Source organism: Mastacembelus armatus, chromosome 13 (genome assembly GCF_900324485.2).
Source record: "Mastacembelus armatus chromosome 13, fMasArm1.2, whole genome shotgun sequence".
Taxonomy (NCBI): Eukaryota; Metazoa; Chordata; class Actinopteri; order Synbranchiformes; family Mastacembelidae; genus Mastacembelus; species Mastacembelus armatus.
Window position 1 is genome coordinate 2,513,334 of NC_046645.1, and position 24,624 is coordinate 2,537,957.

A 24,624-nucleotide genomic window follows, 5' to 3' on the forward strand; every position below is an offset into this window, starting at 1 on the left:
TTCTGATTTGTGTTTCGTGTTCTGTGTGTATTTTCACAACCAGAAGTAGTTCCACCTTCATACAGCCCACAGTGAAACTGACTATTTAGTATGAATGTTTCTCAGTTCGCCGGTCTAACACACATTAGCCCTGTATTGTGAAGGACAAAGGAACTTCTTTTCCGGTTTGTGTGTGGGTTAGGTGTTCGCTGAAAATGGCTCAAGTGAAGAACAAGTCATTGGTCCAATGAGAAGCTTGTGGGGGTGTGACCGGCTGACAGTGAAATAGCTATTCAATATATTATTACTATATTATATTATTATACATTTTTGAGAAAATAAAGACAAACGAGACGGTTTTGCATTTATGAATCTTATAGTCTGTGAACAAAACCCACATGATAACATAATCAATGGGATGATGCAATATTTTATACTGAAATAAAAATATCCACACTGCTGTAAATTAGTAAATTTGAACTCCTTATTGTTAGTAAACTATTAAATAGGTGTTAATGTCACTAAAACTTCCCCTTATATATTTGTGCTGTGTGTGTGTGTGTGTGTGTGTGTGTGCGTGTGTGTGTGCATGTGTGTGTGTGTGTGTACAGAATAATGTGATGCAGTACATACATTATTTTCACAGCAAGGTACAAAAGGGAAGTTTATATACATCAATTGTCTTTCCATGATCCGGATTTTCAGCAAACAGTATTCTGTCATCAGCTTTTTCTTCCTCAAAAACAATGATCTGAAAGAGGTTATATAAATTATTTCACATATTGTAGTATACAAAATAACTAGAAAAAAATAGGATACATATTTGAAATGCACATGCAAAACAACCATTATATTCCATAAGGGGTAAACCTGGTTCTGTCCACTTCTGAGCAAAGCTCCTGGGAGGTAAAGAAAGTGCTGGGGGCCGATGAACCAATGGCGTCCAAGGTTCTGTCCATTGACAAACACATTTCCTTTGCCCCAACCCTGTGAATGTATGCACTGGTATAATCAATAAAATGACAATAGGCAGTATGTAGTTGCACTTCTGAATACACAGTCAAATGTGCCAAAATGGTGGGGGAGTATTCCCAACTCAGACTCCTATTCTGTCTAGAAAACCAAAGTGAAGTAAAAATGCAACATAAAAAGTAGATAACGCTTTTATTAAAAATGAGATTAGAGATAGTATATTGGAATTACAGCAATACCCAGGATTAAAATATCCAGATTACCATGAAAGATAGTTTTACTCACAGGGAGTCGGATGAAAGAGTCTCTGGGTGCACCATCCACATACAATCTTGCCTGGAAAAATCCTGGAACGGAAGATGACTTGAAGTCAGACTTCCACTGGCCTGAGCTTGTTAATCTGAAACAAGAAAAAAAAAAAAATCACAGTAATCAGATGAAACCAAATCAATTTTGAAATTGTAAAGAATGTGACATAACATGATAATTAAATTCTGAATTAGTTATTATTTTTGTTATAATATAATATGCTGTGATGAAGTGTTGATGTTTGGTATGCAAAATTGTTTTGTCTGTCCTAAACCCAAAGTGCAAGTTTGGGCATATGCTGTAGGTGAACTAGTCACACACCCACAACCCTAAACACGACTAAACACTCAGATGTTTAAAGTGCACTCAGTTAACCAACCTTTTCATAAAGCCTGGCTTCATGTCTAAACAGAAAATGGTAAATCCTCTCAGTGGGGTGTGATTGAACAGGATGTCTCCCACAATACCTGCAATACAATAGCAGGCAAAAATATGCAATGAAGATATACTAGTATAGCAAATACTGAACATAGGCCTGTGTGAGATAACACAAAACTTAAAAGTAAGAAAATTTACACCTTTGCAATAATTTGACTTGTTAGAGTGAACAGGATAGATTTTCAGGTTTCAAGTAAAATTATCTGAACTGTTCTGATACTTCCTCTGCCTCAAACAATGTTATAATGAATGTTAAGAATGGTTTGACTTAAAACTACTCTACCTCTTAAAAAGCACAGTTCAAAAATGTACATAAGCAATGCGCAGTATTCAGATAACTGAGATGACTGAACTGATGCACAAGCTTTGATGCAACACATTTAAATGACATGTGGTAGGTGGAATACCTTTGCGCTGTTCATCCAGAGCTTTCCCATAATTCACTCTTCCACAGTTTTCCACAAGTAAGCTCAACACCCTCGCTCCCTTTGATGCACATAACATGAGCGGTATTGAGAAAGTTATTTAGTGAAGAAAAGTGATCACAATGAGGAAAACATGTATTGCTCTGCATGTTTGAATAACATTACCTTCCCATCAGGGACTGCCAGCTCATGAGTCTTATAGTCCAAACTACCAACACATTGTCTGTCCACAAAAACCTAGAGGAGATAATACAATATGTCAAGTACATTTTTAGCCATGTACTGAAAAAGTACACATTTGCATTAATAATTTTGAATCTGTGGTATGCATGCTGTGGTTATGTGTCAGTGTGTGACTCGATCTGTTTGTGCCCACCAGTGCTCTATCTCTGATATTGTTCCTGGAGTTGAGAGTTCCTCCACTGGTGATGGTGGTCTCATACAGTGTGTAGCCATATGACTGACCACTGTTATTGTTGACAGGGAGATTCTCCATATTCACCGGCCTCTCTGATGTGAATGGCTGGAAGAATGGTTAAAAACATCCCCACCTCTTAGATGCAAGAATCTGGCAGAGCATGGCAAACATCATGCCGCCAAAAAACAAAAAACAAATATATTCTGTATGGTTAACGCTCACCTAATCTTATATTTTGCTCTCATAGCAGCAGTAATGCTATGGTCTACTGTAGCTGCATTTCAAAGATAACATTTTCCATTCTGTAGAAGATATAACCAACTGTTATACCTGACAGGTGTTTGCCATCTGTAACTTACCTTGTCAGTGAAGTGCAGACTGTCCCACAGTGACAGGTGCTGCTGGATCACAACAGGGTCGTATGCTCTCCTCTCCTGAGCAGGGGGTACGTCAGGAAGAGGTTCAGCTGGAACATGAGTTGGCAAGAACTTTCAATTACGGCCAATTATTACACATTCATTTACGAAACAAAACAGTCAGTTGAATTGGAAGGTGTACATGGTTTCATGGAGTGTGTCATTCAATCAGTATATGAAATAGCTGAAAAACACCTTACAATGGTATTGGCTGAATAAATTCCTCAACAGGTGATATTTTGTGGTGCAATCTCCAGCTTCAGATAAGGGTGCATCATAATCTGAAAAGATTAAAAAATATCAGAATAAGTCGTTGTGTTGTCAGGCATATTCATCAGTGATCTGAGACATTCTTTTTGTGTCTAAGCTGTAAGGGAATTCCTACTAACCATAACTGGTGACTTGAGGCTTATAGGTGCCAAAGTCCATCGCTCCATTCATGAAGCCAAAGCTGGTTCCACCATGAAACATGTACAGGTTAATGGAAACACCTCTCTCCAGGATCTCTGACACAACAGCTATCATGTCTGTCAGGGGACAACACACAAATCGCTAAGGAAGTAGTAGCCTCTAGCGTTTGATTAACAGCATATCATAAGGAACACGTGATCCCTGGAAAATTATTGCTGAAAAGCGTTTCCATACCCTCAGCATGGAAGACATGGTGATGTTCTCCCCAGACATCAAACCAACCAGACCAATACTCCATCACCATTAGAGGTTTCTGTGGCTACACAAACAGGGTGCATGTTTGCATTAAACACATATCATCCTGTGTACTTTCACTGGCTCGGCAAAAAGCTACAGTTAATCTTTCCCAAAAAGGCAAAAATAAATATTTCCTCTACTGACTTTTAGCTGGTGCTTTTACATATATGAATAATTAGAAAATAATATTACAGTGAGTCCAAATCCAAGCCAGCCATGGGCATTAAAAATCAGCTATTATCATCACTTACCTGCATGTCAGCTAAGTGCTGGATTGCTCCAAAGGACAGTCTCTGAAGGTTTATTGTTTTTAGAACTGAAATTAGCAAAATGTCATATCCTTAAACATGAAAAAAAAAAACTTGCTATAAATTAAAGAATATGTGATCATCAGTTTTTTAAGTCGAGGGTTAATTGTGTGATCTTCATTACCTCCATCTATTCCGTCATATCTCAGGCCCTCCCAGTTGTCTGACGTCAGGAGGAGCTCATTAATACCTCGAGCCTGAAGACACTGCAGGAAAAAAAAGAAATGTTACATTAAGGAGAATGCTGAATGAATTACTCTGCACTGTAATATACACATTTAGTGACAAAGAAAGACAGAACTCACATTCTTTATGAATGGCATGTATTTCTCATCTTTGGCATATGATCCATATTCATTTTCAATTTGCACTGCAATGACTGGGCCTCCCTCTTGAAACTTTAATTAAAAAAAAAAGAAACACAAGCAAGAACAAATACATGTTTGCTTTGCTTTGTCTCTGATTAAGTATCTTTAAGGAAATAATTAACATGAGATACTGCAACAAAAAAGCTGAGCTTGACTTGCCGTCATTGGTTTGATAACTGAGAAGAGTTTGTCAAAGTAGAGATTGACAGCATCTACAAATCCAGGATAAGTTGTCCTCAACTGCATGTATTTATCCTGTAGCAGCCAGCTGAAAGAAACATGATGAGCTTTGGTGGGACCCTGCTCATTCAGAATTTAACTAGATAAGTAATAGGCAGACGCTCTTACCTAGGCAACCCACCCAAATCCCATTCAGCACAGATATAAGGTCCAGGACGCAGGATCACCCAGAGACCCACCTCTGCTGCTAAGCTGACATAGGACCTGAGACAGGCATAGGCACCGTATACTTATTGAAAAAAACATAACCGTCTTGCATGTTGGTATAAAATATTTGGTAACTTTGCAAAGGACGACTGAAGGCTTTACCTGAGATCCAACTGATCCTGAAAGTTGAATGTTCCTCTCTCAGGTTCATGCAGATTCCAAGGCACATATCTGAAAAAAAAAAACCCAATAACTTATAATGAATCTGTGAAATTTCATTTTAAGGTTAGCTGTTTTAGAAATTTAATACAGGCATCATTTGTTTAATCCGATCTGTGACTTCTCTCCACTACAAAACAGTGAGAATCCTGTGACTTTAGGTACAGTTGAGTCACAGTGGGATCCTACGTCGTCAGAGTGTTGATGCCACAGGCCTTCATCTTCAGCAGCCGGTCCTCCCAGTAGTCTCTGGGAACACGAAAGTAATGGATGGAGCCCCCCAGGATTCTGAAGGGCTCTCCCATCAGTGTGAAATGAGATGAATTGGCTCTCAGACCCTCCAAATGGCTCATTCTCTTTACTGCAGAATGATGTCTGTTTGGGAAAATAAGTAATGGCAAAAATCCATCTTCTGACACAATAAAAGATAAAACAATAGAGTTCAAAGGTGTATTAAAGTATCTGAAACATTGAAAAAGAATCTGAACACTAATAGATTATATGTGTGATAGTGATAGTATGGATGGAGTGCAAAAGAGAAATTAACTTTTATAAAAGAAGTAACAGGGAAACCTTAAATGATGCATATGTGAGACACTGTACACTGAATGACTACAGACTGCATAAAATAAATGACGTTTAATAAAAGCGCAGTAAAAGTAAAACCTTACCAAGACTTAAAACAAGAAGTCCCAGATGCAGAGGTACAAAAAACATCACAACAACAGCAAAAACACTGTCAAAGCTGTATCTTGAAGCTGAGCTTACCCGTGAGCATTTGAAAGAAGGACAGTGCTGAGAGGCCACAGAAACTGTGGATAAGGGAAACGATTGTTGTTTCAGTACAAACGTATAATGGTGCTCTGTCTCTGTCTCTTTCTCTCTCTCTCTCTGTGGCATTCAGTCAGAGAAAAGGGGCATTACAGTGTACACAGTAATGGTGGCTTCATGGCACAGTCAGCAGCTACACTACTATCAAGTAGTGACGCCCACTAATGGTCCTAAATTTAATTACACTCTAGGAATTAGGGATCGCAACAAATTCCAAATTAAAATAATAAGACTGTATTTCACATTGCATCCAACAAAGGTTAAAGGAGATTGTTCATACATCTTCAACATTTTAATACACCTTACATTTATTCAGAATGAAATTATGGTTCATCGAGAAATGTTCAATAATACCGTACATACCGGTACCTAAAACAGGACTGTTTTGTATTGCAACTCCAGTGTGCACACAGTCAGAAATAAAACATATTCTGCAGAATTAAACTGGTGTGTGTGTGTGTGTATCATAGGTGGTGAGTCAAAAAAGAAAACATAAACATGAACTATATCATATTCCAGAATGAGCAAAACATTTCCTCAAATAATACAATAGAAAAAACAATAGCAAGAACTGTCATATTCTTAAATTTACTTCTTGAAATAATGACCAAGGCATTTTTTGACAAAAATTATTATTTTTTTTTGCCTAAGTCAGCTCCTCATGATGCCGGCCTCCTCTGGTAAAATCACCTACAGCCTCAGTTGAACAGATCATGTGATTTGACCCCCTGTAGTATAACGACTGATGTCAAGAATGTGACTTAGCCCATTTTATTTTCCTCAAGTCACAAGACAAAGTGACTTAGGCAGTTTTATAAGCTTTTCAAGATGGAGGCTTGTGAAGCTGTTGCCAGGACCCAGTCCCTATTGGGGAAATAAAGAAGTTACTTATTCCAGAAGTAATTTGGCTTAAGATAAAATTTCATAAGTCACAAAGGCAGTTTGATAAATTAATTTAAGTCATTTAATCATAATCATCATGATAATCCTCTACATAATTGACTGACAGCATTATTTGTATGCTAATAGTCATCCGTTTTCATAGCCATTTAGTGTGAAATGATTAATAAATATCATATATATTTTTCAGTTTTTTGAGAAACTGAAAATATGACTTAGGCCATTATTTTAAGATGGTGACGATACTAAAATGTTGTCCTTTTTTTCGGCGGTGTAGTTTTGCGACGGTCCCTAAACACCGATCCTGCAGACGGGTGTGTGTGTAAGTGAGTGTTTGTGGGTGTGTGTGTGTCCACTTTGAGACAACACGCTTCTTCCTACAGGAGGAAGACTAGCACAAAGTTTTATTTTTCATACATCAGATGTTATTTTGGATTATTGGTCGAATAACTATGAGAATAATACGTGAATATGGGATAGCTCAACTTCCTTAACCTTATCAAATCTTTTTTTTTTTTTGCAGAGGTGCAGTAGTAAGTTATGGCAGGGCTGCAGTCTCTCAACCAGATCTGAAAGAAGCGTACATGGTGCATCGGGCGATGGAAAGTTCATCAGTGTTTGGTTTTCGTCTGTCCCTAAAGCAAAGATATTTGCTGCTGCTTTGTGTTGCTGTCGGGGCTGTAATTGCGTATCATTGCACAAGGTAAGGCAAACACCTAAAACAGCCACCAAGTTCAACATGCAGTCGTCAGATGTTAGTCAGTCATGAATGAAGACTAGTTTCTGATGAACGTCCTGCCCAGCTCCTCCTGTCTTCTACAACGTGACTGTATTTACCTGGTTCTAATAATGTTGTAGTGTGGGTCGTTAGTTTTAAGGCACCATCCTGCTGAATTGCACATTACCTGGGCAGTTCATGGTAAATCTGCTGGCTGGTGAAATCAAGTTTCAGGAGAGTCTGCAACGACTGAAACTTCCAAGCTCAGCAAAAACACAATCATAGCAAAAGGTTCACACCCACCACTGTCCAAGGTTGTGCCACTCCTATTATGATTACATTCAAAGGCAGTTATAACCTGAGGGGCACACCCAGGGTAACAGCTCATTTTTTGCCATCATAATATCAAAGAAACCTTCTAAACAGATGGAGCTGGACCTAAATAATGTCCTCAAGAGGGATTTCATTTGCCAGCTTCTTTCTGATCATAGGGATATATATCTAACAGCCTCGTGGCCTTTGGTCCAGTTTTACTTGTTCAACAAGTTCCTTTTCAGTTGTGAACTGTGTTGTGCCCCTTAGGAATCACCCTGAAGTAAAAAGAATGAGCCATTTGGAAGGTCTGAGGGCGAACTCATCACAGTTCAGTCTGGAGACAAAACCCTTTCGCATCCTGGGGGGGTCCATCCATTATTTCCGTGTCCCCAGAGCCTACTGGGAGGACCGGCTGCTGAAGATGAAGGCCTGTGGCCTCAATACTCTCACAACGTAGGCTCCCACTGCACCTCACATTTTGCTGACTATGCTAAACCTCAAGTTACTGGAAGGATTATACACAGAACAAATGTGTATTAAAACTAAAAGAACATACACCAAACCAAACCCATTAGTCACAAAAAACACATTAAAAAACTAAATGCACACAAAACCTTTTTTTTTTTTTTTTTTTAGGTATGTGCCGTGGAACATGCATGAGCCGGAACGAGGGGTGTTCAACTTTGAGGATCAGCTGGATTTGGAGTGAGGAATGATGGTTAAACCTTGCAGGGGATTCTGAGGCTCTGTTGAAGAGCAGACGAACTCCTGCAGGTGGCACTGTTGCACTGCAAAACGCTTCAGCTTTCTGCAGTCGTCAATCATTTGATACTGCTGAGAAGATGTATGCTTACCCTTAAGACTTGCTTTTGATGAATCAGCAGCCCATCGGTGTCATTGATCTATTGATAGCATTGCATCGATCCATCAACTGTCAGACCTGTCGTCAAATCTGGTGGCAGACAGACGCGAACTCAAAAAATGTCATCTGAAAATGAAAAAAGTGAAATATTAAAATCAAATAATTTATTATTTTCAATTAAATAATTTCTTTATTCTGAAATTAGGATGATTATCTCTCCCCACTTTATATTTCCTGTTGAGCGTTTTATAAGAACTGTTTTGACAGTAAATAGACCTCACTAACAACATCTTTTACACATTTTGTGTCAGAGCCTACCTCCACCTTGCAGCCAGCTTGGGCCTCTGGGTGATTCTGCGTCCTGGCCCGTACATCTGTGCTGAGTGGGACTTAGGGGGACTACCCAGGTAAAAATGAGAGAGTCCCAGTCGAGTGTTACACACATCTTGTATCAGTCTCACATCCATAGTAACATTGTAATGCATTGTTTTAACATAGCCAGCGGGCTGCTGCACTAATCCCTTAAATTGGCTTGAAAATGAATTGTTCAGTTAGGTAATCTGTTAGTTAGCAGAATCTTTGCTGGAAGCAAAATCCATTAAACACTTGGCAATAATTCTTAGTTTATTTATGTGAATTATTTAAAGTGTGCTGTCTCTATTTGGCCAGTTTCACCAAATGTCAAGAATTAGTCTTAGTGAGATTGGCAGAGTTTTGCATACAATTATATAACAACAGCTGTTTAAAAATAGTCAGATATATATTATGGATAAAGGACTTTATATGTGTTATCACGTGCTTTTATTACCACTGTTACTCAGATGAAAATCACTGATAATTTTCCAGACTTTTAGTGAGGTATAAGAGAGAAGACTGATTACATCTGACAGGCACGTGTCCCTGAAAGGATGAATTTATTTAGTTCTGTAATCAAAATAGATTCAGAAAGATAAAGGGGGAAATGTTGCAGGGGGAAAGACAGGAAATCTGTATTTATGGCATAGTTTTACCCCGAGGGAATGTGAGATTGAGGTAATATTTATTTGATAATCATCAAATCAGAGTGCTTCTAGAGGCATGCGGCGAAGCGTGACTTCCTCTGTGCAAAGTCATGCTTTGGTTGGTGTGCTTGTCTTTAAAAACCTACACAGCTTGCAGCACTTTGAGGAACCTGCATGATAAGCTGCATTTTAGACAGTTAAAAGATTTTGTGATTTTATTTTTAGTTATTTCCCTTTTGCAGTTGGTTGTTAAGAGATCGAAACATGAAACTCAGGACAACCTACCCAGGATTCACTGATGCAGTCAACTCCTTCTTTGATCAGCTCATCAAGAAAGTTGTTCCACATCAGGTACTTTTACCGTTTTAGCACAGGCCAAATTTAAGCAGTAATTGGACTGATGCACACAACATAAGGAACAAACACAGATCCTAAAAAGATAAATGCAAAAATAGAAAATACATAATATAAAATACATGCTGAATATAGAGCAGTATTTAAATTTAAACCCAGTGATTTAGCTGTCAGTACAATGCACCATACACCCTTGAATTGTTCAACTTACAGTGTGTTCTCTGAGCCATATTTTATTTTTATCAGCTTCATGCATCATTGAATAAGCTCTGATTTCCATTTTGCAGTGCTTTTAAAATTCAGCTGGATTGAGGGTAGGTAGGGATGGTGGAGAATTGGTGCCAGGGCTTAATATGTGTCCTCTGTTCATTGGCTAATTAATGTGCAGTACTCCAAGGGTGGCCCAATTATTGCAGTTCAAGTGGAGAATGAATATGGCTCATATGCCAAAGACAAAGAATACATGTCTTTCATCAAAGAGGTAAGAAACAAAGTTGTATATTATTTAATTAGAACCTCATTGACAAATGGACTTATTTACTTTGCTCTCCCTCCTATTCTTTTACTCATTAACTCTACTTGTTTGACTGTCTGAAATTCAAAGGTATTTCAGAAGGAACCTCAACTGTTTTGTTTGGTTACCTCCATAATCCCTTTCCTCTTTAGGCACTAGTGTCAAGGGGAATCACAGAGCTGCTGCTGACCTCAGACAACAAGGAAGGACGAGGGCATGGAGGAGTGAAAGGAGGTATTGTCAGATACACTAACAAACAAGACACACCCACATTCAATGTGGTGGTTAGTTTGTTGTGTTTTCACACAAAATCACAAGAGGTCTGAGCCCAGTGTGGCCCAGTGTCAGGCAGCTGCAGTTCAGGACCCGATTCCACACACAAAGGATTCTGTGTATTGTAGCAGTAACAAGTTGCTCTTTTGAATGTACTCTGGCATAAATATGGCCTTACTTATTTTCTATTATTCTGAGTTAATACGGGCGCTATGTGAAACTGGCAATAGTTCTTTAAGTATATAACCAGATAAATAATCGTACACAAGTAAATGTATTATCTAATTTTGTGTTTAAGAAGAATTTTGTTCTTTTTTTTCTCTAAAGCACTTGAAACCCTCAATTTTCAGAAACTGAATATGGATGACATCAAGTATCTAGAAGGAATACAAGTGAGTCTTGTTTGCGTGCCATTGCCTGAAGATTCTTGTTCTGTCAGCCGTTATGAGTGTGATGATTTTAAGCTCTACACTGGATATATAAATTAGTATTGGGTCCTTGATCTTTCTGACTTAAAAAAGAAAATGATGTGCGCCTTATCACTGTGGAGGGAAATAAAAAGGGACACTGGCAAGAATAACTTAATTCTTGAAGTCAATGCAGTCTGATGCTGCAATCAATGTTGTTCCTGAAAGAAGCATAAGAGACATATGTTTTGCTTGCCTTTGTGTGCTCTGCTTTCTAAATCTAAGCTGTTTTTCTTTCACTAGCCTCAGAAGCCTAAGATGGTGATGGAGTACTGGTCTGGCTGGTTCGATGTTTGGGGAAACCTTCATCATGTGTACTCAGCTGAGGGTAAGACATTGCTTTTTGCACGTAGATAGTTAGGCACGTTTTCTATAGAGAAGCCTATAGAATCCCTGATAAGAGCGAGACAGGCGCTCACAAGAGAGTAAATCAGGATTCCTGGTGATGGATTCTTTGTTGAGGGTGAAACAGTGTCTCTTTGTACAGAGGGTCGATAATACTGGTTAATTTGAGACTACGGTAAGACAGGTGTTGTGCTACGAGTCGATACAGAATCTCTGTAGGTAAAACAGACGGTGTTGTAGGTAAGACAGAGGCTTGGTGCCTTAGGGTAAGAAAGGCTTAAGACAAACCTTTTTAGCTGTGAATAAAATAGTCTCTGTGCCAAGAGAAAGAGAGGGTAAGGACAAACTCACTGCTGTGGGGGTTGTGTAAAATAAATTCTCCAGGGTGAGTGTGAGACTCTCACACCATGGTTTCTTCACTAAAGGCACAGAGCCCACTCAGCCCACTCACAGTGCAAGTGGGATGAACAGCTTAGCATATGGTCATTTCTTTGTTGTGTTGCAGTTTTGCATGAAATATATATATATATGTATATGCATTTCATGTGTGGTAGAGGAGTGCTGCATACCAGAGTGTGTATTAAACATCCCATTTTCTTAACTCTTGTATATTCGATGTTCAGAGGCCAGATTTTTACATACTTGTTTGTACAGGATTGATTATATTATTAATGTTCATGCAGCACTCGACTGCTGCAGCTGGTCAAGGTGATGCTAGTTTGAAACATTTCAAGTACTATTGGGCCGTCTGTAAAAGAGCTAAACCACCAGACCTAAAAAAGATAGTTCTGCTAGTTAGGACCTAAAAAAATCTTTAATTAAAGTAAATGAAAAAAAAAAAAATCAAAAAATAGTACAGATAATTAAGTTCAGGTTTATCTGTATAGTAGGCTATCCATGGGATCGTCATCATATCAGCTGAGGAATTCCCTGAGCTGCACAAAAAGCATGCATGCCAAACAATAAGCAGCATACATGCTAGTGAAATGTTTATTGCAGATCAAGTTCAGCTACGAGGAATCAAAACAAAAAAATATGTTATTCTTTATAGAAAAGTCCACTTGATACTGACATCTGTTTTCATCTGTCTACACCATAATGTCCTACTTTTGAACTCAGATATACTGTAGCAGCAAACACTTTTGTTTCATTACACTTTATAATTAGCCCAGGTTTTTCCTAATAAACAGCTAAATACCAGGTCAATACCAACGAAAAACACCACTTCTTTCATTTGTTTTTCTCTCTTAATAATAAGAAAAAGTTAATGGATTTTAATTGTTTTGAACAATAATTTAATCTGCTGTTTTTTTAAGCAACACATGGTATAACCTCTGGCTGATGGCACAGGCCAGAAAAGTCTATATTCGTGTAAAATGGCCAGTGCCTAAATCATAAGCACTCTGCAGTATATCAAACATACCAGCCCTGGACTATATGCTACAGCCACGAGGGTGACACTTTAGCATAATGTAGTTATGACAAAAGTGGCAGCACCTGCTTCACGACTGTAAAGATTAATGGCAGTCAGACACGCCTGCTATTGCCATCTAGAGTGCGTTCAGAAACATCTTATTTCAACACACAGTGCAGAGCCTCAAGCTTCTTTTTTACTCCCTGTCATTCCCAGCAGCCATCCACATCTTAACAAAAATGTCCTGAAAATGAAAGGGCCACCGGTCCTGCTTCCTTATGCATTTCCTCCTGAGTGAAAAGGGGAACGAGAAAAAAAGAGACCCTCACCACGCAGAAAGTGTCACAGCCATGAAACGCTGCTATGAACGCTGGAATATTCAGAGGGGACTCATGTCCTTGACAGTTCAGTGCTCTGCAGACTGCAACACACACAGCAGTTGGCCACAGCTAGTGCCATCACCATGAAACCAACCGAGTCTGGCTCTGTCACTCACTCTACTCAATTGTTATTCACTGAGGCTCATGCCCTTGATTCAAATCATTAAAGTCGGTCCAATTTGACTACTAAAGTCCAATTTGAATGCTTAATTACTTGCTCTGCTGTGTTTGCTGCAAAATGTAGGCAGCTAATTTGTGCAGGGAGGTCAGTAATTTTTTTATGGGTGTGAGTGTTACCCCATAATAAATTATAGTAACCTGTAATAGGATGTGTGGCTGAGGTCTGTCCATGTTTCAATTGAAGTGGAATTGAGGGCAATGGGATTATTCAAACAGTGAGTCTACCTTGTTAAATCTGAAGTGAAAGAGAATTTTTTTTTCTTTGTGTCACACTGTGAAGTTTCATATCTTATTTTTTTGCATTACACCATGTTCACTAGTGTATTTTACCTTTTTTTAACAGACATGTTACCTGTGGTCACAGAAATTCTTCGGCTGGACATGTCCATCAACCTTTACATGTTTCATGGAGGGACAAATTTTGGCTTCATGAACGGGGCGTATGCTGTTGGAATCCCAGCACCTAAACCTATGGTAACAAGTTATGGTATGTGCAATAAATCAGTTTATAATATAAATGTGGTTATGCAGCGTGGAACTAGGCACATGGTACAAAAATAGAAACAAAAAATACAAAACTGCCTTAGCATATTTTAACTACCTATGGGTAGTGCTATCCAGACTCTGTAGCCTCTGACATTTGGCTGCTCATTAATTTGATTCTGCAGTGCAGGCTAATGAATTTGTTACCCAATAAAATGTATATGTTAAAGATGGTACAGTGAGTTTTATTCATGCCCTTAGGGTGCTAAACATCGAAACTGCCTCATTCTTCAGAGAACTGAATTCTGAAAACTGGCCCACAGTAGGGACGCCCACCTCTGACCTTTAGCACTATTCATACCTGTGATTACTCCTCTGAATATCTTTTGCCTCTTGGCCTCAAAAAGGCCCCAATTTCTGTCAAGATAACCCAAAATGTGTCTCGGCTCGCTGCTGTCTCAAGATGTTTGATAGTGCAGCACAGTGAAAGCACCTGCCCCGGTAAGACGCATCCGTGCCTCTCTCTGGCTCCCGAGCCTGCTGTTCTGATAGCGCATTATCTTTCAGATTACGATGCTCCATTATCCGAGGCTGGGGATTACACCACCAAGTACCATCTTCTGAGGAATTTATTCAGCCACTACCACAGTGAGTGTTGTTGCTGCTATGGGCCCATCATCCTGTGTCTCTCTTTCTCTCCCTTTTCCTTTCATCTCCCCACTTAAGTTAATTCTCTTTGTAGAACCTGTTCTCTGTTGGCTGCAGCAGGATAACTTTGCATATGATTACAACAGTGGGTTTTGTGTGTGTTTTCAGCATGTATGTGAGACATCTATGCAAGTCAAAGACCCTCAATTACCACCCATTGTAGTAATTACATACTAGGCCTTGTATCATGTGTATTTCTTCTGTAGTTTTCTCTATTTGTAAAACAAGGGTTTGTAGTTGGGGGCAGAAGTCTCAAGTGTTTCATGGCCAGCACTGGAAACACTGCTGTTGGCAATCTGGGATTGAATCCAGCACAACAAAGTAATAATTCACCAAGCATTGTGGCGATTGAAGACTGTTTGAACGGCTGCCTGTGCGTGATTCATCCCTATGTTTTGTAGTCTGCTGAACAATGAGCAGTGGCCCGAATATGAGAGTGAATCTGAGAAGGCTCTGTGTTCTTCAGCAACCACAAACACATGACCTCATTGTTTAATTACATCAGCTTGATATTTAATATTGTTCAGTTGTCAAATCATGTACACAGTGCCATTTACTCTTTGCCCTGTGGTGTTGTTTTGCATAATGTGTCATGGATTCAGGCTGATCTGTCAAAGGTGTGACACTAATATTTGACAACAACATGGCTTTTAAAATAGACTTGTGACATACATACAAATAGTTTATAAAAACTATTTCAACATGTCAAAAATACACTATGTAATATTAAACAAGCTGCACTTGCATTTTCCCTCTAAACAGTGTTGAGAACTGCCTCCTCATTGATTTGATCATTAATTAATATTATAATCTTCAGTTGACAGTCTTCTGTGGAAAAAGTCAAATACGGACAGTGTGTTTCTCCTGTGCAGAACCACATGCTCTCTTCTGTTTCGGATTGTATGGTTAATTGGGGATAGCATGGATTTTGTTGGGGGAAAATTTCCAAATCTGTAAAATGGCTTCATAGACATTTTTTTATTCATTTTCATTTTTCGTTGCACACCCTTACCCCTGCTAAAGGCCCTGTCTTATAAGCGTTACAGAGATCCATTTAAGTGAAAGCCACTGGTCATTATTCTCAACGCTTTCTTTAAGTGTTATCTCTTGGTGAAGAAAATACTGTCAAGCCTTGTCCAGGGGGACTGCTGGTGTCTCTGCATGCTCTAACACCTTTAAAAGCACTTGGAGGGCATGGGCAACCACTGTTAATCGTTGTAAAGAGACTGTTTTGTAACATGGAGCACAAACTGGATGCTGCCGTGGAGGGCAAATGACATACCCAAGGAGCCATAAGTGCAGTTTCCAAGGGAGAGGTTGCTTTTGTGATTGGTACTGGGTGATTCACAGGCTGGGAAATATGAAGTCTGCTACAAGAAAGTGCAGAATGGGTCAGGCTCCAGTGCTGTAGCAGGCCTGTTAAAGCACCGTGGAAAAGGGGTCTTATACGTTAGCGTGCCAATTGTCAAATAAAACAATCCTTCAGTTTTTACTGACTAGTCCAGATGGACAAGTCTATCTGACTGAATATGCTAAAATGTACAAATGTATACAGGTTTTTGTGTTTTTAAGTAAACAGACGATTCTTTTTAGGAAATATCATGTGTACATGCTTTTAGGTAAGTTTAAAATTTGATCCTTGTTAAATAAAAGATACAGAAAATGAAGAAAAACTGAAATATGGTGAAAAGCAAACTGCAGCTTACCTTATTTTTTTTCCTTGTTTTTCAGCCCAGCCTCTCCCTGAACTGCCCTCTCTTCAGGAGAGGAGAGCGTACCAGCCTGTTGTCATCCAGCAGCACCTGTCTCTGTGGGACAGTCTGCATTTCACTGACAAGGTAAACTACAGACGCACTGAGAGAGCCAAAATTTGAGGCACAGAAATAACATAATCCGAGAAGCACTGCTTAAAACAGAGCTATAGGGTTGTTGACAGACAACACTAATAAATAAAACACTTAATACATAACTATTACATAATAGCCAATAAAATAAACTCAAAGAAAATTTGCTGTTAATAATGGATGTGCAGCCTGCCGTGGTCTTTGTACTACTTAAACATATTTTCTCCTGCTCATGGAGCCTTGAGTTGCACATGTTCTCCCTAAGCCTGTTTTAGCCCGAGGACAGGTTGTATTTACAGTACCTACAGTTATAGTGGGATCACATCTGCCTACTCAGCACAGAATTTATGGTGTCCTTAATTATCACATATTCAATCTGCTAACCTGTCTCCAGTAGTTATTTTAATTTATTTGCAACTGCACTAAAATCATTGAGCAGGAGCAAAAGATTAGATTAAGTTACAATAACACAGATAATAACTGTGGGGTCCTGCACTGTTAAACCTGGCAGTGGTTATTATTGGTTTGAAAAATGTTTAGACGTGTGATTGAATGCTTGATACCAATGTTCCGGCTTGTTATAAATCCAAGTCATTATATGACCACCAGTGCTATACTGAGTTGAGCCGGTTATGATGTGAAGTCACCTACAGAATTGTCTGCACGCTGAGTAAAGACATGGTTATAGAAATGAAGCAAATCTTAATTTCCTGGACTAACAGAGAATGTGTGAGGGAGGAAACATTCCTCTATTAATGAACAACTGCTGTTAAGGTGCCCCTGAGCAAGACATTTGCTTCTAAATGCAGCTGCTCAGCTCAGCGGTAATCGACTATGCGCTGCCTTTTCAGTCTACAACAGGTTGTCGTGGAAATAACCTGAACAGAAAATCTCTCTTTGCTAAACGGGGAAAAGGATAGGTTAAACAACCTATGTGTGTCATCACGTCTGCTTACTTTCATGACCTCCAGTCTGATTCAGCCATTTACACCACGCTCTTCAGTGGCATTTATATTCTAACCAGATGTGGCAGTTGCTTACAACATTAATTATTCACTCTGCATCACATCAATTTGCTTCCTTCTGAGACGACAATTACTTTGCTCCTGACCAACCCCACAGACACCCTTGTTTAAAGAGTGTTTTCTCTTCAGTGGCTTCAGAGAGACTGAGAGGGATGTCAGTGTTTGATATTGTAGCTGTGTGTTTGGAGGTAGGTGGTTAATCGTGTCATAGCAGGGAGTGTTTATCGCCTTGTGAAGAGTGCATAATGCGCCTCCCAAGGGGATGCAAAAAGAATGTAAAAAAAAAATAATAAAAAATTGCTCTAAACCGCAGACAGGAAAGCTTCATTAACTCTGATAAATCAGCACTTTGGATGATGCCATCTTGCAAGCGGGAGATTGTCCAACAGGAATCAGAAGATCCCATCTGCCCTGAAAATGGTTTCTGATTGTTTTCTATAGACAGCCAAAGGACTGCTACCATTTCAAAACATCACTAGAACAATACAGTTCAGCTGTGTACTTGTCTTCTTTTGCATATCTTTTTAGCCTTTCAAGTCAGAGAGGCCAGTGAACATGGAGAATCTCCCTGTCAACAGTAACAATGGTCAGTCATATGGCTACACACTGTATGAGACCACCATCACTAGCGGAGGGACTCTCAATTCAAGAAACAACATCCGAGACAGAGCGCTGGTGAGGACAGGAACACTGACACGTAATGGTTCTACAATCACACATTTCCACTTTGTGAGAATGTTTGCACTTAGAAAGCTGCAGTCTGTTTGTTAGAAATCACACCCCTGAGTGGTGTACTTCTAGAGTACTGTTAATAAGACCCATTCACTCCAAGTGTCACACTGTTACAAGAACCTACAGTTCTCAAAAGTCGGTGTCCAAAAGCTTCACTGACTGCTCTGTGAAGGCAAACACATGTATGTTTCATGTTGAGGTAAGGGCAGATGATGCTATGATACATGCAGATCTTTGTTTTGCATGTGTGTTTTTTCTCTCTTCTCTCTTGACACTGGCAACAGACATGCTTACAATAGATTCTGCTTTGGCTATTGTTGTTTCCTGTACAGTTTTCTTTGTTCAGTCATTCATTTTTTCTTCCTAGGTTTTTGTGGACAGACATTTTGTTGGGGCTGTGGATTATAGGATACAAGAACTGGCACTCCCTGATGGGAAGGTACCTCGTGTGTTTGTGTCCTTCTGTCTGAAGTTTGGACTCAATCCTCCGCTAACTTCTTTCAAAAGGATAAGGTTGTTAATATTTAACAACATGCATCATGTGAAAGCTGCAGGGAATGCTGATAGATGCTTTTGGCAGCAAGGTCCCACCATTGAGCCAACAGCAAATCTTCAAACAACTGTTTATCTTAACAAATTTGAATCGCTATCTTCAACCTCGCAGAAACATTCACACTAAGATCAGCCTTGATCAATTACTTAAACCAAACCAGCTGAGAGGATTTTTTTTGTTAATTCCTTTCATTGAAGAACACTGCTGTTTTTCAGTAATGGCTCATGTTTTATGTATTTTCCCCACTTCAGGGAAAAAGAACTCTGAGTTTACTGGTGGAGAACTGTGGAAGAGTGAATTATGGGAACACGCTGGATGAGCAACGCAAAGGTACAAATTGCTCCACAAACTGATGGCTGTCTAAGAGATATTTTTCATTAGAGACCTTCAAAGAAACTAATTAACAGTGTCTTGAGATCCATAAGAAAAGTGAAAGCAGCTTTGACTCACCTTTCAGGTCTTGTTGGAGATATCGAGTTAAACAAGCGGCTCCTCCGAGACTTCATTATTCATAGTCTGGCTATGAAGCCAGGCTTTGTAAACAGGTTTGTGTCTTTCAATTATTATCTAGTTTCCCTTGCTGTCTGCATTCCTCTGCCATTACACATGCAAGCCACTGATTCATAAACACAATTACTAAGGAACATGCTGACAGAAGTCATAAGGAAAAACACAACCTTTCTGTTTAGTGCCTGATGTTAAACATCTTAAATTAACAATAGGCACAACATGATAGATCACTTTTTTTTATCATTTTGTCACTGTAATTTTAGTGGACAGATCATCTTTTTCAGTTTCAAATCTTAAGTTTGAGGAGGATACAATAATGGAGTTAAAGTTCAGCAGCCTGTGTCTGACAGTTTCAATGGAAGATTTCAAATCAGCGTCAGTGAAATTATATGTTATTTCCATGGGCTCTAACAGCCACTTCATGCTTTGCTTGTGTTGGACACAAAAACTGAAAACACATTTTCACTTCTGAAATGATCGGTGTAAACAGGATAGTTATTTTTACTACTATATGTTATTTACTGATGAAATGACACTGAACCAACACTGAGCCATTCCCTTAATATGACTATACATTTTGAAAACCTTGTATTTAAATGGGGGTAGACAAATGCATCACCAACCAAACACACACACAACAAGAAAAGGTCATCTGGCTCTGAGTGATTACACTGGGACAAGTTTATATTTGTTTGATTCTGTTGTCATAGATGGATCTATCTATCTATTGCAAACATCTCACAATAGTCACTAGGTCTAGTAATATCCCTGTGTGGAAGTACGACAGCCAAGCATTAAAAGGTCATTTTGCAGGACTAAGTGCACCCTAAGGTGAACAATAAGCTTCCTTCCTTCATGTTTCCATATTATAAGATTATAATATCTTCTTGTACATTGCTAATCACATAAAAGATTTGAGTCAGCACCAAATTTAATTCACCCTCACCAATCAGTTGTTTAATCTCTGCACCACAACTGGTTCAGCCTGTCCAGCCTTGATTAAAGGTCTATATTTGTATTTACTTGGGTATCTAGATGTATATTCAAGCCATTTTTGTGACTTTCCCCAGGTACTGCAAAAAGTGCAATTTCATACCTCAGCCACAGCCTGAAAATGTCAATGCCCAAAGCCCTGTATGAATGAACATTAAAAATTCAGAACCGAGGAATTTTGGTCTTACAGTGTACTGTATCATGGTAACCTTTTAAATTTTCTTAGAGGCAATCTATAGCATATAGCCAAGACAATGGTAGTGAACCACCTGAAGGTTTCCCCAAACTTTAACTTGACATTTACTGTAGGCAAATAAATACTGTAAGAATGCCATCCTATACTGCTGCCTGACACACAGGCCGGCTACAGCCAGGGCTGGTAGACCTCTTGATAAAATCAGTAGCTGAATGTACCTAAAAAAAAAGGTTGTGAAAGTGGAATCTGCAAAGGTGTGAACTGAATGAAAAGTCTAATACGTTCTCCTTTTACAGACTTGAGAATTCAGGCCACTGGATGTCTCTGCGCCAGCGGCCCTCCTTCCCAGGGTTTTTCCAGGCCAGATTTTATGTAAACAGCTATCCTAAGGACACCTTCATCAAACTCCCTGTGAGTTGGACAGACAGCGGAGCTACAGCAGCACTAAAAACTACGTGCTCCAAAAACTGCATTACATTATATTATATTTATATTATATTATATGCCATTATATTGATTTTTTTTTAGAGAATGTAAGTTTAAAATGATATTAAATCATATTTCAAGGTTTAATGCCTCTAAAGTTAATGAAAATCAATCTGCCAATAGTGTTTTATAGTGGATAATATACATACTGCTATGATTTTTGATTACAGTTTAGAGGAGGTTGTTTTGATCTTCATTCTATTAGTTAGTTCATTTTTCAAATATCTTAACACAATAATATATAAAATATCTCAATTGTCATGACAGCAACAACAACTTTAAAGGCTCTTTGCCTCTAAAAGTTGTTCTGTTGATGATCCCATTTTTTGTAATAGTGCATTTTTTGATAGATTAGGTCAAGTGCCTCTTGGGATATATTAAACAATAGATATGCAAACTATTAGTAAGGAAGGCCTGCCTTTTGTTGGAGGTGTTTCATTTTTACTCGTATAGATTTAATTGGCTGAATCTGCCTGTTTGCATGGTGAACTGTTCGTGTCCTCAGGGCTGGACCAAAGGTGTTGTGTTTATTAACGGGAAGAATCTTGGACGTTACTGGTCCATCGGCCCACAGCAAACTCTCTATGTCCCAGGTCCCTGGCTACGAAGGGGAGACAACCAGGTACTTCTGTCTTTTCAATATTTACACCTGATTGTGTAATTACAATTTTTCTAGACTACAGACCTGAAAAAGTGGGCTGATTTCTGTAAGTGCCATCATGTGGCTGTTTATAAAGCGTTTTATGTTTTCACTCATTACTGTTGAACATTAGAAAAGTGCATTGCATTCACAAAAATCTGAATGTTTTCTAATTATGACTTACAAACTCATAGTTAACAGTAAATTTGGCATACTTAATGGCCCAAAACGTAAACAAATGTAAAACCTGTGTAAATGTAAAAGGTAAAAACAAGTTTTGATTCAATTCAATCCTGGGAAAATCAGAAAATCACCTTATTTTCTGATTTTTTGTTTGCGTGTGACACGGTTGTGAAATTTCTTCAGTTTAAATGTAGATTGTAATTAATGTTCATTATCGTTTTCCTGTTCAGTTAGGGTTAGGGTTACTGTTGAAATAATCCCAAATATTCAACCTACAATAAAGAGCAAACCACTGTGCTGCAGGAAGAAAATGTTTTCCATTTGTGTTTAACTCAGACTGAGAATTATTATGAAAATAGTTGTTTCACTTTTTACAATGAATTCATTAAATGAAAAAAAATCATTTTTTTGCACTATTGAAATTCTGCAGCTGGGGTCAGTATACACATTTTTAAAAGGTGGTAATATTTCATTCAGTGTGCTCCTCACCTGTACTAAAGCAGCAAAGGAAGAGCACATCAACATCAGTATATGGTCATTGGTATTCATCACTCCGTAGCTTTGCTATAGTTGACTATAGCACTGTCTGTAAAGGGCTGGAAGCTCTGTCTACTGTATCTCTACATTGCTTGGCTTTTCTGTGAGTGTGCATATATTGACATTACTCTTCCACCACCCACTCTCACTGTGCTTTCATGACCCCACTAAGCCTCTATTTTTATGCTCTGTCACAGGTCATAGTGTTTGAAGAGCAGGAAACAGATGGTAAAATCCAGTTCTCCAGCAACCCCGACTATGGCATGGCTGTCGACGTCCAGTGAGGACAGGAGGTGAAATGGGAAGGTTGATTTAAGCATCTGCCATGAGCTGCATGTACTCTGGCACTGATGTCCAGCCACAAACAGTAGCACTGAAAAGTGAGTCGTCAGTGAACGTGACATTTTGTTTCCTACAAGACGACGCTAACACATCAGAATAATCGTCTTCCTCACCGCAACTGTTTTTCATCTATCATCATAAATACATTCATGACACTTTGTTGAATCCTTTTTATTCAGTTTTGTAAGAGTATCATTAACCTGCACTATACTACATAATTGAAGACCAAGGTACTATGTCAGAGAATGATCTTGATCATAAAAGTGTTAGAAAATCTCTTCCTCTTACGGACTTCATTTATAAATTACATCCGAGCTGTGTAAAGAAGGCTGTGAATAAAACAGGTTTGACCTTGGTGTCAGTAGCAAAGGCCAAGGAAGCTTCTGTTCTGCTTCATTTGTCCTGCACACAGAGATAATGGTGCTAACATTTGGTTCTTTTTGAAATTTACCTTCATATGATGCAAAATGAGCTCCTGCGGAGAAGACAAGATCACTTTGAAAGTTCTTTTTTTCCATCTATTCTGTGTGTTGCTAACCAGCCTGGGCACCTACTCAGTTGTTTTCTTCATAGATTAATAGCACAGTGAAGCTCTCCTGTCATGAAAATGAACAAAACTGTTCAAAGAGAACCTTATATAATCTGTGTTTTAATTAAAGGTGCAATGTGTAAAAGGTTTTCAGCAGCATCTAGTGGTGAGATTGCAGAGTACCCATCACACTCAGCCCTCGTGTTTCAAGGTGCAAGGGAGGGTATGATGGCAGCGATCCCTTGTCTGGATCCCATGTTTGGTTTGTCTGTGCTGGGCTACTGTAGAAACAGAGGGGGCACAACATGGCTGGAGACCCGCTCCCTACATAGATGTGAAAGGTTCATTATAAGATGTAATGTTAGCATTTATGTGATCCACCGAAAATAAAGAGTACGTAGTTTTCCCCTTCACACATGCTCACACAACTACCGGTGTCAGATCTGATGTAAGGAAACACACGTGGTACGACATCCAGTGTGAAGACATCCATTGGACACAATACTCTGGACCAGTCGAAGTTTTTTGCAGTTGTTTATTTCTCTTGATTCAACTAATGTCTTTCTCTGAGACAGAATTGCTGTGGCAAATAAACAACCTTAAGAGTCACATGCATAAAATGTGAATCACATGAGGCTGAGAGAGATGACAGCGGAGATGAGGAAGTGGGAAAACGTGTGTACTGTGCCTAGAGAAGGGGATAATGCTCATTAACTCACTGACATTAAATACCTGAACCGCTAAGGTTGATGTATAGGTGAGTTGGTCCTAGTAGATTCAATCTTTGTGAGTATTAGATATTGTCTTAAAATGTCAAATGTTGGAGTCAGAGAAATTTCATATCAGATGTCGGACAAAGTTGTAACATCACTTTAAGAGTGAAGCCCTTGAAATTGTTCTGCTGCTTCAGGACACAGCACAGAACGTAACATCCCAGAATCACATTTAACTGATCCAACCACATGTTGTGTTCTGTACAACACATGATGCCTGTTTCCCTACGTCTTCATAAGTGCAACTTTTAGAAGAAGAGAACGGGAATTGTGTTTTACTTTTAGACGATAACTCAATTTCAGGAAAGTTTGTTAGCATACAATGACTCTTTTTAAAGGACAGCGTTCAAGTTTGATCACTACAATGTGTTTCAGTGTTTAAAACCTTTCCAGTGGATTCATCATTCATTTAGATTACAAGCTGATAGTAATTGCCCAAGTAGAACAGCAGTGTTACAAAGGAAATGATGTGTGTCTGTCTGTTGGTAACGCTGATCTCTTATTATTCTATTTGATAACTTGTGTACAGTATAGAGTATGTGTGCATGCTGTTTTAGAGAGCAGCTGGAAAATACAGATTTAAGGGAAA

General features: G+C 38.9%; 2 protein-coding genes across 8 annotated transcripts; one reads left to right on the forward strand and one right to left on the reverse strand.

Moving 5' to 3' along the window:
* Nucleotides 1-336: 336 nt before the first annotated feature.
* Nucleotides 337-19,388, reverse strand: LOC113122765 (beta-galactosidase-1-like protein 2). Of its 7 annotated transcripts, none has more exons than XM_026294311.2 (24): nucleotides 19,297-19,388; nucleotides 16,399-16,500; nucleotides 9,860-10,005; nucleotides 8,892-8,972; nucleotides 8,566-8,699; nucleotides 5,716-5,759; nucleotides 5,137-5,322; nucleotides 4,891-4,959; nucleotides 4,690-4,785; nucleotides 4,501-4,609; nucleotides 4,279-4,371; nucleotides 4,098-4,179; nucleotides 3,917-3,981; nucleotides 3,603-3,687; nucleotides 3,347-3,484; nucleotides 3,158-3,238; nucleotides 2,901-3,007; nucleotides 2,500-2,646; nucleotides 2,289-2,360; nucleotides 2,106-2,184; nucleotides 1,640-1,727; nucleotides 1,237-1,351; nucleotides 850-966; nucleotides 337-730 (listed from the first exon to the last, which is right to left on the reverse strand). In XM_026294311.2, exons 7-24 carry the CDS (start codon nucleotides 5,298-5,300, stop codon nucleotides 620-622), a joined length of 1,818 nt encoding a protein of 605 aa, XP_026150096.1. In that variant the 5' UTR covers nucleotides 5,301-5,322; nucleotides 5,716-5,759; nucleotides 8,566-8,699; nucleotides 8,892-8,972; nucleotides 9,860-10,005; nucleotides 16,399-16,500; nucleotides 19,297-19,388; the 3' UTR covers nucleotides 337-619. The 7 variants fall into 7 exon arrangements, with proteins under 7 accessions (XP_026150096.1, XP_026150105.1, XP_026150122.1 ...); XM_026294320.2 differs by having other exon boundaries at nucleotides 5,619-5,759; XM_026294337.2 differs by having other exon boundaries at nucleotides 16,399-16,512; nucleotides 19,297-19,384.
* On the forward strand, nucleotides 7,005-23,411 carry LOC113122756 (beta-galactosidase-1-like protein 2). Its single transcript, XM_026294300.2, has 19 exons — nucleotides 7,005-7,381; nucleotides 7,979-8,164; nucleotides 8,348-8,416; nucleotides 8,885-8,980; nucleotides 9,817-9,925; nucleotides 10,317-10,409; nucleotides 10,595-10,676; nucleotides 11,043-11,107; nucleotides 11,426-11,510; nucleotides 13,845-13,988; nucleotides 14,552-14,632; nucleotides 16,424-16,530; nucleotides 18,090-18,236; nucleotides 18,661-18,732; nucleotides 19,098-19,176; nucleotides 19,304-19,391; nucleotides 20,842-20,956; nucleotides 21,537-21,653; nucleotides 22,589-23,411. Exons 1-19 carry the CDS (start codon nucleotides 7,263-7,265, stop codon nucleotides 22,673-22,675), a joined length of 1,941 nt encoding a protein of 646 aa, XP_026150085.1. The 5' UTR covers nucleotides 7,005-7,262; the 3' UTR covers nucleotides 22,676-23,411.
* The last annotated feature ends 1,213 nt before the right edge of the window (nucleotides 23,412-24,624 follow it).

Excerpts from the sequence above, each read along its gene's own strand:
- LOC113122756 (XM_026294300.2), top strand. The coding sequence starts at position 7,263 with ATGGTGCATCGGGCGATGGAAAGTTCATCAGTGTTTGGTTTTCGTCTG. Across the intron at positions 8,165-8,347 it reads GGCCTCAATACTCTCACAAC|GTATGTGCCGTGGAACATGC; the intron begins GTAGGCTCCCAC and ends TTTTTTTTTTAG. Across the intron at positions 11,108-11,425 it reads AGTATCTAGAAGGAATACAA|CCTCAGAAGCCTAAGATGGT; the intron begins GTGAGTCTTGTT and ends TTCTTTCACTAG.
- LOC113122765 (XM_026294329.2), bottom strand. The coding sequence starts at position 5,300 with ATGAGCCATTTGGAGGGTCTGAGAGCCAATTCATCTCATTTCACACTG. Across the intron at positions 2,361-2,499 it reads ATATCAGAGATAGAGCACTG|GTTTTTGTGGACAGACAATG; the intron begins GTGGGCACAAAC and ends TATCTCCTCTAG. Across the intron at positions 2,185-2,288 it reads TGGCAGTCCCTGATGGGAAG|GGAGCGAGGGTGTTGAGCTT; the intron begins GTAATGTTATTC and ends TGTGCATCAAAG.